General features: G+C 34.2%; 2 protein-coding genes across 3 annotated transcripts; one reads left to right on the forward strand and one right to left on the reverse strand.

Moving 5' to 3' along the window:
- Window positions 1-830: 830 nt before the first annotated feature.
- On the reverse strand, window positions 831-13278 carry LOC146541790 (uncharacterized). Of its 2 annotated transcripts, none has more exons than XM_085192678.1 (12): window positions 12952-13278; window positions 12068-12365; window positions 8901-8978; window positions 7520-7633; window positions 6843-6906; window positions 5991-6050; window positions 5699-5759; window positions 4900-5004; window positions 3917-4050; window positions 2927-3184; window positions 1798-2643; window positions 831-1266 (listed from the first exon to the last, which is right to left on the reverse strand). In XM_085192678.1, the coding sequence occupies exons 1-12, from the start codon at window positions 13102-13104 to the stop codon at window positions 1251-1253; spliced, it is 2187 nt and encodes a 728-aa protein (XP_085048804.1). In that variant the 5' UTR covers window positions 13105-13278; the 3' UTR covers window positions 831-1250. The 2 variants fall into 2 exon arrangements, with proteins under 2 accessions (XP_085048804.1, XP_085048812.1); XM_085192686.1 differs by having other exon boundaries at window positions 12941-13075.
- Window positions 13279-15036: 1758 nt separating this feature from the next.
- Window positions 15037-16151, forward strand: Gar1 (Gar1 ribonucleoprotein). The gene has a single exon (XM_085192724.1). It carries the CDS (start codon window positions 15145-15147, stop codon window positions 15814-15816), a length of 672 nt encoding a protein of 223 aa, XP_085048850.1. The 5' UTR covers window positions 15037-15144; the 3' UTR covers window positions 15817-16151.
- Window positions 16152-16167: the final 16 nt, after the last annotated feature.

Below are 16167 nucleotides of genomic sequence, written 5' to 3' on the forward strand. Positions count from 1 at the left end.
ACTGTGGTTTCATTTAAAGTGGCGCTGACAATTGCACCCTGTATATATATATATATAATATATAATATATATATATATATATATATATATATATAATAGCGGACGCGCGCAGCTTCGCCCGCTTATTTGCACCTTTAGGGGTGAATCCTAATAAACCATGAAACACGTGTTCAATGAAATATTTTTAAGAGTTTAAATTTCAAATCTTATAAAAATCGGTGGCGATTTACAAAAAAAATCCATACAAACTTTCGACCCCTATTTCATCCCCTTAGGAATCGAATATTGCAAAGTCCCGTCTTAGCGAGCACCTATGTCCTATAGATAACTCCTATGCAAAATTTGACATTCCTAGTACATGTAGTTTCTGAGATTTCGTGATGAGGGAGTGACCTTTCGATTTTATATATATAGATATACAAGCGGCCCGCCCGCGGCTTCGCCTGCGTGAACTACTTTATTAATAATTTCTGTGTCCGTGAGTACCTACGTCCTATAAGTGACATCCATGCGAAATTTGAGACTCCTAGCATTTGTAGTAACGAAGTTTCATACAAACTTTCAACCCCAACCCCAAACCCCAAAAACAACCCCTTAAAAGTCGAATATTATAAATTCCCGTCTAGCGAGCGAACGTAGCGAGCACCTACGTCCTATAAATAACTCCTATGAAAAATTTCAGATTCCTAGCACATGTAGTTTGAGATTTCGTGATGAGTGAGTGACCTTTCGATTTTATATATATAAGATTAAAATCTAAGAACAAACTGACCAATCTAGTGTTGTTTTCAGTAAAAACAGCGTGTGGCATATACAAAACAAATATAAGCTATCAATAGAAAGATATTTTATTCAAATTCACAAAAGTTAATTATAGTAAGATTTAGTTGCACTAATAAATATACTTGCATATAAAATGTATATTAGTATTGAAACTCCAAAATATTTCTAAGATTAAGAATTAATTAATATATTTAAATTATCATACATTTTTTTTATAATTGCCCACAAATAACAGCGTAGGCAGAAATCCTAATGTTACCCTTTAATTCTTAGTTATTAAGGTCTCGTGCCAAAGGCCAAAACATTTCGTTTTTCATTTTTAATATTACATAATTATCATACACTCTATATAATTTAATTAGAGCAGATTTTCCCATATAATACACACATAAATAAATAAATATGATTCAACAAACACAAAATCTCACAATGTCGGTTTCCATTTAAAAATTAAGGCTTATGCTCCATCATCTCCTTAGTTTCCTATAAAATAAAAAAATACATATATAAAACTTGAAAAACTCTAAACAATTATAAACTTAAACTGAAACCTAAAGAAAAAATTACAGCTGTGATTCCAATAAAATTTTTAAATTATCTCCAGAGATAAGAAAATATTTTTTTAGCTTCACGCTGTATCCCTCATATAGCAAGGTATTAAACCACCTAACTTCCATTTAATACCGAATTTTGGTGGTATTGTTTGTTGAGTGGCGCAACTCAACGCTGATCTTTGCTCCAACACCAGAGCGAAGAAATTAAAATATTATATGTACATGAAACATTCACATGCTGTAATAATTTTCTATATTTTTTCAGATTTACGTTGTATCCCGCAGAGGGTATCTAGTGTTAATACCTCTATGGGTCTGAATTGAATATGTGATTTTTTTTTTCAGATCAAGCTAAAAAAAATAACTGAATATGAATCAAACCCACAAGTGCTATATATTTACAGACGCCACGACAGCCTTTTTTCTTTAAGAAAAATTTATTATTATTTTATAAGCTTACCTATTTAATGGCTTCTCCTTGTAAACGATTGGTTTCCTCGGTCTCCTTGTCCTACCTTTACTTAATAACTCACTACTGCTACTGTCACTGTCATGACTATTATGTTCATTAATATTTATATTGTCATTATCACTTTCATGTTTAATTCGAATCCCATGGTGATGTTTATGTGTGATGTTTGTGTGATTGTTACTCATGTTGTAATCACTTTGGTGTCTTATATCACTATTTATATTACATTGACCATCACTGTGCTGTCTATTTTGAATATCATTTTGTCGACCATTTTGATTATCATTAAGATGGCTATTTTGGCTATCATCATTTTGACTATCACTTTCATGTTCAATTCGAATTCCACGCTGATGGTTATGTGTGATGTTTGTGTGATTGTTACTCATGTTGTTATCACTTTGGTGTCTTGTATCACTACTACATTGACCATCACTGTGCTGTCTATTTTGAATATCATTTTGTCGACCATTTTGACTATCATTAAGATGGCTATTTTGGCTATCATCATTTTGACTATCACTTTCATGTTCAATTCGAATTCCACGCTGATGGTTATGTGTGATGTTTGTGTGATTGTTACTCATGTTGTTATCACTTTGGTGTCTTGTATCATTATTACATTGACCATCACTGTGCTGTCTATTTTGAATATCATTTTGTCGACCATTTTGACTATCATTAAGGTGGCTATTTTCTCTATCATTTTGATTTGTATTTTGACTCTTGTTACGATCACTACGACTGTCGGTACTGTTCATTTTTTTAAGGGTTCTTGGTTTGGGTTTGGAAACACCGGAACAACCAGGCTCAGGTTGATTATGTTTTGATTCTCTGTAAATTTTATAATTGTTATAATATTTTAGTGTTGAAATTCACAATAAAAATTAAGAAACAGAAAGATATAGGACTACCATGTTTTACTAAAAAAAATAAAAATATAAAAGTTCCTTTAAATTTATGTTTACTGTATTGCTAAGTGAGAAATTAAAGGATTAAGACTTTATTATTTTTCCTTTAAACAAAAAACAGGCAGATGAATGTCGCCATCATTGGTAACAATGATATTGCCATTCACCTAATCACCCAGCTCCCTCCATTATCACTGAATACTTACAAAACAATAACTCGCGAATCGGTCGACCCATTTGGACTTGGTGCGTCAAATCTCATCAATATCTTCGACGGCGATACTTCTCTCACTTGGAATATGGGAGAACCTTCTGCTGACTGTCTTCTTGCTTCAGATAGGTGCGGGTTCAATTTCTGAGATTTTGGTTTATCGACCTTTGATCGTTTCGGTGGGGATACATCGTTTAAATCCTCGTTGAGACGCATTTTTGTTACAAGCACTTTAAGTATGCGGTCGTTGTTACTGTGGAATTTAATATTTTTGTTGATATATAATGTTCTATATAAATGTGAGCAGAATGGAAATCAAGAATAACGAGGAAGAACTGTTATAATAGACATATTACAAAAAAGTATCGTTAACCTTTAAATTTTTATTTCTATTATTATAGTGCGAGATTATTATAATGCGAGTAGGAACCGAATACTTAATAAATATACCATATTGAAAATTTAAAATTAAAATCGTCACTGAAGAAATTGAATAAAATATATTTATATAATAATCAATAATATAATAAAATATATTATTATAAGATGGAAATTTAAGGTCAAGTTTCCGAACGTCAATTGTAAAGAGCTGACAGGTTTGCTTGGTAAAGAGATGACTCACTTTTGCTTCGGGGCAGCGTGAGAGCGGTCAGGTGCATTATTTACTATAATAGCGGTATCGTAACTACATTTTAAATTTAAAACCAGAAACTAGGAAAAGATAATTATCGTTCATTTAAATATTAGATTACATGATGGTATTGAGTAATTAATAAAAATTGTAAAGGTTGTTTGTTTTTTTATTTGTGTTATTCTTAATATTATATAATCCTTTATACTTCTAGAAGTTTTTGTGATTATAAGTATTTATATTATATAATTCATAAATTATATCAATAAATCCCGCATATCAATACCCAATGACTCAAAAATTGACATGTAAATGGGAAACTAAGCGTACCAAAGCCAGGTTCCCTCAACCTACCCGTGACGGCGCGACGGGCTTGGCGAGCAATGCGGCGTGATGGGCGGCGACGCACGCTGCCGTCGGCGCACCGTGGGCGAGAACTCGCACTTACTCACATCAATGCCCACGGTCAACGACGGAGATGGGGTGTACTTCAATAAATGATACATGGTTAAGTTAACCAACCATGTGGGGTTGATATTCATTGTACATTGGTTTCGATGAATATCAATCCCACATAGTCAACTAAAACAAATTTAAGCAAAGTATGGTATATACCATACTTCCCTTGGGAGACAACATCTTCCTGTTCAGTCGCATCCTTGTTTGAGCCCCAGCACTGTAAAGGCATTTTTAGCTTGCATACTCTTTATTACAATAATTACTATTTCATTTACTAAAATATAAAGTGTTCAGGCATTCTACAATGCATAAATATGATACAGTCAAATTTTGTGTTTACTTGTGGGTTCGTGTCAGTAGTAAAATCGAAATGACTAATTTTAGTCGCATATGGTCACAGCCCACTTCTTCAATTGGACTATCTTACATAAACAAATTCTTCAATTTGAACCAGTAGTTTCTGATATTCAGTAGTTTTCGGAACAAACTCTATCGGTTTTTAATTATATTTAAAAAAATTATAAGTTATCGCTATTTGTATATGAAAGGTATACCTAAAGATATTTTTTTTTCGTTTGTGCACGTTAATCTAAGTAACGGCTTTAGCTACATTTAGTTTTCACTATTGTTAATAATAATATTCCCTTAACATTTAGTGTTTGTTTTATTTAAATCAATAAATAAAAAAATATATTAATATAAAGTAATTGGTCCGACAAAATTGTTACAAAATAATTGGTTCTTTTTTAATTAGCCTCGTTAGTATTAAATAAAGATAATGTTACCTAAATATCAACGAAAAAAATATCAAATATCACGTATACATACATTTTTATACAATATATTGAATTTGTAATAAGCGTAAATAATAGGTTTACCTCGATCCGATTAGAGGTACTCGGTCCAGGTTCATCATTAAGTCGGCTGTTTTCAAACTCTGTAGTTGAATCTGGTTCAAAGTTGGTTGAACTCTTCACTTTCCGCTAAAAAAATATTATATTACAAAAATTTTATAAAATTTATATGTAAACTAGCCGACCCGTGCGGCTTCGCCCGCTTGAACTATACAGCTCCACGCTTTATTCTGCACACAACAGGGTAGGCTGAGGGAACCTAGGGTTAAGACACTCTGTTCCCCATTTTCTGCCGAATTCTGGAGGCATAGCGTGTTGAGTGGCAGAACTCAACGATGCGCTTTGCCTCGACACCAGAGCGGGGAAATGGAAATATGAACGTAAATAAATATTTCACTTCCTCGAGTGGGGATCGAACCCACAACCGTCGCGTTACGATCACACCCTTGTGCCGCTGCGCCACGACGGCCTCATAGAACTATACGAATATTAATTAAATATGTTTATGAAATTATTTTCAGTTCAGGGGGTAAATTCTAAAAAACTATGAAACACGAAGAGTCAACATTTAAAATTTTGTAATCAAAGTCAAAATCCCTTTTTAGTTAATATCTACATTACAAAAATAAACATCTGTCCAAATTTCACGGTTCTACGCATAGCGGTTACGGCTGTGCGTGCGTCTTACCTCAGTCAGTGGGAACATGTCCTTTTATATATATACATAGATTTTTTTTTGCCAGTTTCACAATTTATCACTGCGTCACTAAGGATGTTTATTTATTTTAATATACTGTATAAAAGAAAAAAAACTAAGAAGTACCTTTGAACGTGGTCGATCTAACAACCAGCTTGGTCCTTCCAAAGGGTTTTCTGTACTTGACCTTTTAAAAAATAAATTAAACAAATAAATAAATCAGCTTCACGCTGTATCTCGCACACAGCAGGGTAGGCAGAGGGAACCTAGTGTTGATAGTTGTGGATTCTATTTCCATTGGTGAATAGTTTTTTGATAAAAAAAAACTATCAACTAACGAACAGACGCTGCCTCACTGTGTCATGACGGCCACGACTTGATAGATAAATATAAGTATAATAGAAATATTATTTGATACCTTTCTCGAGTTAAATTATCTTCAGTTTCAACTTCTTCACTTACAGGATCCAAACTTCGTCTGGAAATATAAAAAATATATAGGTAATATTGCATGTAATATAGTAAGGTCGACGAGTCGTGGCCACCTTGAACTTAGCTGTTTAACTTTAAGATTTTTCTTTTAGCCTAATTTCAGAGTGACCACGATGTATCGATCATACTGTATTATAAAGTATAAATCATTATAAAAATATACAGGTTGTCCCAGAAATCAACGATAAGCCGAGAACGGGTGATAGACCAAGTCCTGATAGTTATAAGAAAAATATAAAAAAAAACTGACAACCCTTGATGATATTTCAAGCCATTTTGTTGATGTTACAAATTTTACTCTTTCTTCATTTTTTTTCTGTAATGTAATCATAACTAACCTTTCTGTAAATTCTTTTTAATTAATATAGTATGAAAAATACATGACAAAGATTTTTTTAAATATTTTTCTTATATTTGTCACGACTTGGTCTATCACTCGTTCTCGGCTTATCGATGATTTCTGGGACATCCTGTATATAATTTATTTCTTCTTTATCATTTAGCAATAGAGGCCGTCATGGCGGCCAGTTGTGGGTTCGATTAATACGAATACATTCATTGCCTTGGTCTGATAAGAAATACAAAGCGCGGCGTTGAGCTACGATACTCAAGGTGCAATGTCTTGAATATCTAATTTTTAATAATATTTATATAATATATATATTTTATCAATAGGTAAATTAGGCGATGAAAAGTCACTAGGTTCCCTAGAGCCTAATAAATACGGCGTGTAGCTGCTTTAAATGTAAATAATTAAGTAGGATAAAAAAATACATACGATTCTTCAAAATCTTCGCTTTCCGTTACATTTTGAGGTTCTTCCGTTATTCTTTCAGTACTATCTGAAAAAAAAAACAAATACTTTAGATAAAAAAAACAGCATTAATACTAATACTGTAGAGCTTGAGAAATGTTTCTTTGTTTGAACTCTGCAATCTAAGGTACTATTGGTTTGAATAGTATTTTTTTTATATTGGATAGTCTATTTAACAAGGAAGGCTTATGTCCAATCCTATCGTTTCGATGCAACCCAATGTATCTGAACCAGTAACATGTCCATGTGTCTTACACAACTCTAAGGGTCCGAATCACTATGGCTGATAAAGTCCTGGACAGTCTTATCTGGCAGACAAACTATAATTTTTGGTTTCACAAGTCGCAAATACCAATATCTAGTAGACACACATTTGACGCATTTCAGTTTTACATACTTATTTGTTTTAAAAAAATAAGAAATCGTATGAATTGTTATACTATTATCATTCATTAATGAGAAAATTGTTCTTGAAAATATAAGAAACAATTATTTTCCATTGGTACCTCTATCTGTGAGCTATTATTAATTATTAGATTACTATCTGAAACTTTCCTTTTGGCAATGGGGGCAAAGTCTCAGGCAAAAACTAGTTTCACAACACAAAAATAAATAAACACATAATAGTCTTATATCCTTACTATCTAATGCCAAGTCTTCAGTACTATCATCAGCTTCATTTGTATCTGTATGATTGTCCACATTGTTGATAGGTACCTCACTTGCATCTATCCTTGTTAAAGGAATATATACGTCTGTAAAAAAAATAATTTTTTTAATGTACATATATATATTATATTAATTTCACATATGTTATTTATATGGGGTGTCATAATACTAGGTCTCCAGGTTCTATCTGCCTACCTTGATATGAGCAGAATACAAAAAAAACCGGACAGGCGCGAGCCAGGCTCACCCACCGAGGGTTCCGTACAAAAATTAGAGGTCTCGAGCTTTTTCTCAAATTCAGGTTTAGCTTACCCCTTTCATCTGATATCTCACTAAAACTAGTGACTTTAATACCAAATTTTGCCCTCTATGTAAGGTTATTATTTTTTAGGATTTAACCAAAAATGTATAGGATTCAGATTTTTTCCTGAACTAGTACTATCTGTAGATGCTAGCTGCCAAATTTCGACATTCTAGGTCAACCGGAAGTACCCAATGAATTTTGATTCTCTTCATAGTGTCGAAGTACGCATTTTTTGCGATATAAACGGCCATATCTTTTTTCTAAGTAAGTAAAGATATACGTTTTTTATTAGGAAATCATGGGACCATAGATCTGAGTATGTATATGGTTTGAATTTCAACTCGATATCTCCAAGCGTTTCTGAGATAAAGGGTCTTGACAGACATACATACAACAGAGTGATTCTTTTTTACCCGATTGCTAAGGAGGGATTATGTTTTTCGCGCGTATCTTGTACTTATGTATATTCTTTATAACCTCATATTTCCAGAATCGCTGAACGGATTTACATAATTGAGGTGTCTTAGCAGCCCAAGTGTTCTTAGATAGGTGGCGTTAAAAAAATCATGGCGGTTGTGGGACGCCATTGGACTTAGTGAAAAAAAATATTTATTTCGAATACCACAATATGAGTATCAAATTCAAGAGCTCAATACAAGAATTTCAAAATGATATATCATGAATACCATTACCGTAATACTAATAAAAATAATGCAATGAGAAAGTTGAAAAATATAGACTTTGCTCTTTTAATTTCTGAAACCGGTGGAATTCTAATGCGACATGACCGGGAAAGTGAAAAAGGGACCGACTATTTACATGCCTTAATAAATCTTAACCTAATGAATCTTAACAAAAAAAAAATAAAAACAAAAGATTAGACATAACGAAGAAAATTAAGACATAAAGATTAACAGTCAGGACCTATAAGTATTTCTTCAATCAATTAAATCTTTACATGTTTTTTGTTTTTAAGTTTATGCAGTCAGGGGGTTTTGTTTTTTTATATGGTTTATTCCTTATAAAGTATAGAACCCTAAAAATAATACCTTGTAGCATATGTAAAGGTAAAGGTACCCTTTCAGATACACCATGGTTTGTCTCATTTGGTCTCCTCCTTACAGGCCCTAAAACAAAAATGTTTTTTAAATATTAATTAATTAGAATTTAACTGTAACAGTAGAAGCTTGTCAGAGGTGCATTCACCATGCGATAAAATACGCAAAAGATTGATCATATAATAGATAGTATGGTATATGGATAGTTCCTCAGAATCCTCTGAATTCCAATAAATAATTGAATAATAGATGTATTTAGTCTTATTATCCTCATAGTTAAGTACCTTTTAGTAAAATTTTGTGAAATGTAAATAAAAAATACGTAAAAGTTTGAGAAACAGAATTTTTTCTTTACATTTTGTCTCATGCCATAGGGAATAGAGTATAAATTTAATTGTAACCTACAGTGGGTAAAAAAGTATTTGCACACCTAATTTTTTTGAAGTTACACCTAGAAAAACAGAATCTAAAAAAACAGAATTAATCATTGTATTTAGTAGCTTAATCTATATATATTTAGAATTGATTATTAAAAATTCTTAGAAAGCAGAAATAAAAAAATTAGATGGTAAAAACACCTTTTTTAAAGTCAAATAAGTATTTGCACACCAACCATTCCCTAGATACAATGTTATTCCCGCGACATTTTGTCACTTTAGGTAAAATGTGAACATTGTATGTATACATGTGAACATCGGGAAACGTATTCCAATAACGAGACATTTGTTTAGTGATCAGAAAATATCTTGAAGCCAACATGCCGAAAGAATTTGAACTGTCGTTATCGACGCGTGAAGAAATTATTTTACTCCGTAATGAAGGTTGAAGTTATCGCCAAATCGGGTCAAATTTAAAGTTAAATTACTCAACTGTGTAGTAAATTATAAAAAACCGAGAAGAAATGGGTAGTGTTGAAAATAAGGAAAGGTCCGTTCTCCCGAAGAAGCTCAGTACGAGAGAAAGGCGACAAATTTTAAAATCGGTACAAAATAAACCATTTACAAGCGCTCAAAGCTTAGCAAATGATATCGCGTCAAGTTCAGGTAAGGTTGTAAGAAAAGTACTGGGTAATGGTGGTCTTTGTAGCAGAACAGCGAGGAAAAATTCTTTCATAAGTGAGGCCAATATAGCAAAAAGACTAACTTTCGCGAAAGAATACATAAATACCCCTTTAGAAATTTGGTACAATTTTATTTTTTTCTGACGAAGGCAAATTTTATCTTTTTGGAACGGACAGACAAACATTTGTGTGGCGCAAGCCAAATACTAAACTTCAGGCGAACCATGTGCATAGTACAGTCAAACACGGCGGTGGTGGTTGTGATAGTTTCAGAAGGACAATGATCCTAAGCATACAGCTATGAAAACCTAAGGAATGGGTGATGTACAATGTCCGTAGAATGCTGAAAACTCCGCCATAAACGCCAGACATCCACCCAATTGAAAATTCATGGCATCTGCTGGATTAAAATTTGAGGAAAATGAAATTTTTAAATAAAAATGAATTGAAGGGTGCTCTGGTGGAGAAATGGGCTCAAATCTCGATTTAAACAACGTCCAAATTATTGGAATCGATGCCAAGGAGATTGCAAGCCATCGTTGATGCTAATGGAATGCACACAAAATATTAAGTGTATTTTCTTTCATTTATTATTGATTTTTTTTACAAAATATGTACAAGCTGGTTGGGGTGCAAATACTTATTTGACTTTAAAATATGTGTTTATACCGTCTCATTCTCTAATTTTTATTTTCTGAGAAATTTTATTAACCAATTCGAAATATATATAGATTAAGCTATTAAATACAATAATTAACTAAAAGCATACTGTTTTTTTGTAGATGTAACATCAAAAAATTATTGTGTACAAATACTTTTTTTACCAACTGTATGTTATTCTGATAATATAACATACACATTACTGTAATGTTTCATCTGTATGAACAGATGTTCAGTAACTTTCGTATTTTGCATACTTAGAACTCATCAATTAACATGATTATTACTAAAAAATAAAAATATACAAATTCAAAATCAAATTCAAAATATTCTTTATTTGAATAAACTTATAATAAGCACTTTTGAATCGTCGAATGAACATATGAACAAAAAGCTACCACCGGTTCGGAAGGCTGCTGCTGAGAAGAGCCGGCAAGAAACTCAACAGTTGCTCTTTTCAAAATCAATGGTACACAATCTATTACATTAGTTGGCAGCTATCCTGCATTACATTCAATAGACATTAATTCCATACAGTTTATCCTCTAAGTATTCTTGAACAGTATAGTGAGCTTTACTGGTCAGAATTTTTTTTAACTGATATTTTAAATTTTGGAAGTGCAAATCTAGAATACACTATGGAATTTTATTATATACATGTATGCTCAGACCCATAAAAGATTTATTAACTTTTTGGAGGCGAAAACTTGGAGTAACAATCTTATCTTTATTTCTCGTTCCTATCATATGATTATCACTATGTTTATTATGACAATATATATTTTGTCGGATAAAGAGAATATTATAGTATATAAATTGGGAAGCAACTGTAAGAATACCTGCATCTTTGAAAACATCTCGTAGAGAATCTCGCACTCTTAGTTTATAAATATATCTCACGGCTCTTTTTTGGAGGATAAATGTTAAATTTATGTCTGAAGCACTACCCCATAGCAGCATTCCATAAGATAAAATACTATACTATAGTAGACTAGTCGGGCAGTGTCAATGTCCGTCATTTGTCTTACTTTTTTAATTGCGAACGCGGCAGAGCTGAGTTTATCCGCAAGTCCAGATTGAGATGAGCAGTTTCAGATGAGCGTTCCACTGGAGTTTGGAATCTATAGTTACACCTAAGAAAATAGCTGATTCCGACAAATTAAGAGCTTCTCCTTTAATTAGTAGACTAAAATTATGTTTTTTAACATTTTGTAAAGCAAACTCAATACATTTAGTTTTTTTAGCATTTAATATTAGGTTATTAACATCAAACCAATGAAGAATATGCGATAATGTGCTAGTCACATTGTCAAAGTTTATTATATTTCTGTCAGCCTTAAATATTAAAGAGGTATCATCCGCGAAAAGTACAATATCACATAGGTTCTTCACATAAAAAGGTTCTTCATCAAGATTTATATAATAATTACATACTAACCAGAATAATTTGACTGTAACATTCGACTTAGTGACACAACAGGCTGTATCAAGCGTCCCCCTATCAGCATTGGTGGCACTTTGTTAATTTTTTCTGATGAAGGAGTACTACTCAATGTACTCCACCTTGGTAAAACTGTATCTAATTCCTCTCGATCTTGCATATATGTTTTAGCAAGCTGTAAAGTGCGGGCAATGGCACCTGATGCTTGAACAAGGGCAGATAGTGCTTCTTCACTAGCTGATTGTAATGCAGCATCAAGTTTTCTTGCATGAGCAGCACCTCCACTACGGAGCCTCTAAAAAATTATTGGCTATTTAATTTTTCTGTATTACCTTTGTTTTCACCGTACATAATCTCAATTCATTTTTTTTTCAATTTTGAATTTTAGGGCTATGTCAATCTGCAGAAGTATAAAGAGGTGAGAGACATTCTGCATAACATAAAATTGTATTCTTCGAGATTCAATCACAGCATAAACATAAGAAGAAAAGTTTAACCAGTTGGCCTTTTTCAAATTATATGGAAGCAAAACTTTGAAAGCAAGCAAGACCTCTCTTTCTTTCAAACTTTTGCTTTTGCTTTATATTCTCATATGTGTCTATAGTTTAAAGAAGGAGAAAAGAAAAGTGTAGTGATCACAAATAGGAAGACAGACAAAAATTCTATAATTGTAAGAATGCCAGGGATGGGGGAGCAAAGCAATAAGTTAACAGCATTTTAGGCATTCTGAGGTGTGTTAATGTCTCGAGTTGGAAAATTATTATTAAAACTATATATTCACTATAAAGGAGATAATTCCTCACAATAATAACACTCCTACAAAAGGTGGTAAACATTAATATGGAAAAGAATATGAGTGTGTAAACTTACAAGGAACTTACACTAAGTTTAAGTCTCAGATCATTGTTTTCTTTTATTAGATCTAATTTTTCATTCTCTCTTTGCGCGGCTATCATTTTCCAATATTGCACTTCCTGCACTAATTCCGTGTTCTTTTCTTTCATATCACTTATTTCACTTTCTAAATCCGCCATTGTAAATTAACTTAATTTATTAACAACTAATGTGTTAAGCTAACAAATATTCACCAATTTTATATATATTATAACAATTAACAAATAATATTCAAACAGTTAATGCACAATTCACTAACGATTCATTCCGTTTTTAAAAGAAAGTGACACTATTATTTGCATTTGTGACAGTTGGTTAGAACTTAGAACTTAGAGTTCGGCACTTGCAACTTGTAAGGAACATATACTAGGGAAGGACACTTGACATGTTACAATATATAAAGTATATATATTATAAGGGCGTGGCCAAAAAAATGTAAAGTCATTAAACTAAAATAGAAAAATATTTCTCTTATAATTTATTTTTAACTATATCTTGAACACTGGGAAGATGCCACACCAGTGGCGGCGTAGCTACATTATCTCTATTTACAAGCTCTTCGAGCTCTTCGAGCGCATGATCGACCTCAGGCTCCTCCGGGAGTGTGCTTTCTCTGAGTCTCAATATGGATTTCATTGGACGCCATTTTCGCCCTCAGAAGTTTGATGGAGGCATGTGGGGAAAAAAGGTAACCTCTGCATGTGGCATTTTTAGATCTGCAGAAGGCCTTTGACTGTGTGCCTCGTCAAGGTATCTGGTGGGCATTGCATGGCATGATACAAAGGGATCTCTGAGGCCTATATTGAGATTATCAGAGACATGTACCAGGATTCCGCTTCTATTGTTATGACTGCTGTTGGCGACACTAGACTCTTCCAGATTACAATGGGGGTTCACCAAGGCTCGGCTCTTAGTCCGTTCTTATTCAATGTAGTGCTCGATATTGTCTCGGCTCACATCCAGGACCAGTCTCCATGGCTGGTGATGTATGCCGATGACATAGCACTCATTGACGAGAACCAATTGACGCTGGAGCGTAAAGTGTACCTCTGGAAGGGTACGCTTGAGAACGACGGTCTTAAACTATATGTATCGAAGACCGAGTACATGACTTGCGGGAGCCCGGGCTCGATCACCGGAAAAAGTTCAAGTAACTTGTATCCGTTATGCACGAGTCTGGAGGCATCGATCACGATATCCATGGCCGGATAAGCGCTGCCTGGGCCAAATGGCGGGAGGTAGGCAGAATAACGCACAAGCTCAAGGGGCTGATATATAAAAGCATCATCCGACCGGTTCTTTTATATGGCAGCGAATGTTTGCCAGCACTATCTCGGCACACTCAGGAGCTTAACGTCACGAAAATGAAGATGCTGAGGTGGATGGGTCAGACCGTGGTCTGACCGTATACACAACACATTCATTCGAGGCAGTCTTGGGGTCCGTGACGTAGCGGATAAGCTCCAAGAGTGTTGCCTGAGATGGTTTGGCCACGTTACGCGCCGGCCTAATAACTATGTCGGATGCAAGTGCCTTGCAATACCTGTTCCTGGAGTGAGACCTCCCGGACGCCTAAGGAAGCGCTGGTTGGAAGTCGTGATGCAGGATATGAGAGCCAATGGTCTAACCACCCAGGACACAAAAGACCGTGCAAAGTGGAGTAGGTTGAGCAGGAAGGCAGACTCTGGCAATAGCCGAGATTAATGCCAGGAATAAGACGAAGAATTTATTGATATCAAAGCTAAAGCGAAAGCGATGTTTGATAAAAATCCAAAGAAAAACATCGATGTCAAACAAAAACAATATTTTTTTGCACATATCGTCAACAATAAATTTTATTTAACTAACTATAATATCAATAGACATTTTAATTAAATAAAAATCAAGAACGTTATTAAAAATTTAAAACATTAGGGCGTAGAAATACATGATATGTCCGAATATTTTTTGTCGACTGCAAAATAATAATTTTGAAAGTACGTGTACGCGAATAAATTTCGATAATATATCCTTGCTGACATCCATATTACGATGTTTTTTTAATGCTACATCGATGTTCATCGAAAATCGGGCATCCCTACATTAAGCCGACAGCGATCTGTCAAAGAAGCGTGCGGTAAAATCGCAACGCGGAGAGAGGTTATAAGTGTTGTCTTTAAACTTATCTCTTTTATGAGAAAATGTCTTTCCGCGGAAGAGGTGGCGGCGGCAGTCGAGGAGGGTTTGGAGGTAGAGGTGGTGGAGGAGGCGGCCGAGGATTTGGAGGCAGAGGACGCGGTGGAGGCGGCGGCGGTTACAGACAACAAGATGCTGGCCCTCCTGAGTCCGTCATCCCTTTAGGCCACTACGGCTGGACAGTGCAAGACGATCTCGTGTGCAAAGTAGACATTGAGGACGTACCCTACTTCAATGCTCCCATATATTTAGAAAATAAAGAACAAATTGGCAAAATTGATGAAATATTCGGCAACCTACGTGACTACTATGTTTCTGTGAAATTAGGAGAAAACATCAAAGCAAAGAGCTTTAAGGATGGCCAACAATTTTTTATTGATCCAGCAAAATTGTTACCATTAAAGAGATTTTTACCTCAACCACCTGGAGCTAAGCGAGGTGGTGGAGGGCGAGGAGGACGTGGTGGGGGCGGTAGAGGTGGAAGAGGCGGTGGAGGTTTTGGAGGCCGAGGCGGAAGAGGTGGTGGTGGTTTTGGAGGCAGGGGTGGTGGTTTTGGAGGGAGAGGTGGTGGTGGCGGTTTTGGTGGAAGAGGTGGTGGAGGTGGATTTGGTGGACGAGGAGGTGGCTTTGGCCGTGGTGGTGGTGGACGTGGAGGTGGTTTCAGAGGAGGAAGATAGTGATGAGTGTAAGACAGTGGGACCAATTATTATATTTGTGTGACTCTTATTATATAATTAGGTTTAATTTGATATTTGTATAACAAAAATTAAGCTATGTTAGAATTTTAAGTATAAACTTATCTTCATAATAATTTGTTAATTAATAAGAATAATACTATCTGATTTTTTAAGTGTGTACTTCAATACATTTGCATTTTTATAAATAAGTCATACATATTGTGTAATATGTATTTTATGAATTTATATCGTTACAATATAGACTTATATACCTAGAGTTATACAAATATTTGTTACATATTAAATAAGAAATAAATAAAAAAATGTAAAATATATCTGATTTTTTAATAC

The sequence above is a fragment of the Heliconius melpomene genome, chromosome 1 (genome assembly GCF_056956725.1).
Source record: "Heliconius melpomene rosina isolate 202511_hmr_F chromosome 1, ASM5695672v1, whole genome shotgun sequence".
In the NCBI taxonomy this organism is placed as follows: Eukaryota; Metazoa; Arthropoda; class Insecta; order Lepidoptera; family Nymphalidae; genus Heliconius; species Heliconius melpomene.

Excerpts from the sequence above, each read along its gene's own strand:
- LOC146541790 (XM_085192678.1), bottom strand. The coding sequence starts at position 13,104 with ATGGCGGATTTAGAAAGTGAAATAAGTGATATGAAAGAAAAGAACACG. Across the intron at positions 7,634-8,900 it reads ACCTTTACATATGCTACAAG|ACGTATATATTCCTTTAACA; the intron begins GTATTATTTTTA and ends TTTTTTTTACAG. Across the intron at positions 5,005-5,698 it reads TAGATCGACCACGTTCAAAG|CGGAAAGTGAAGAGTTCAAC; the intron begins GTACTTCTTAGT and ends ATATTTTTTTAG.
- Gar1 (XM_085192724.1), top strand. The coding sequence starts at position 15,145 with ATGTCTTTCCGCGGAAGAGGTGGCGGCGGCAGTCGAGGAGGGTTTGGA.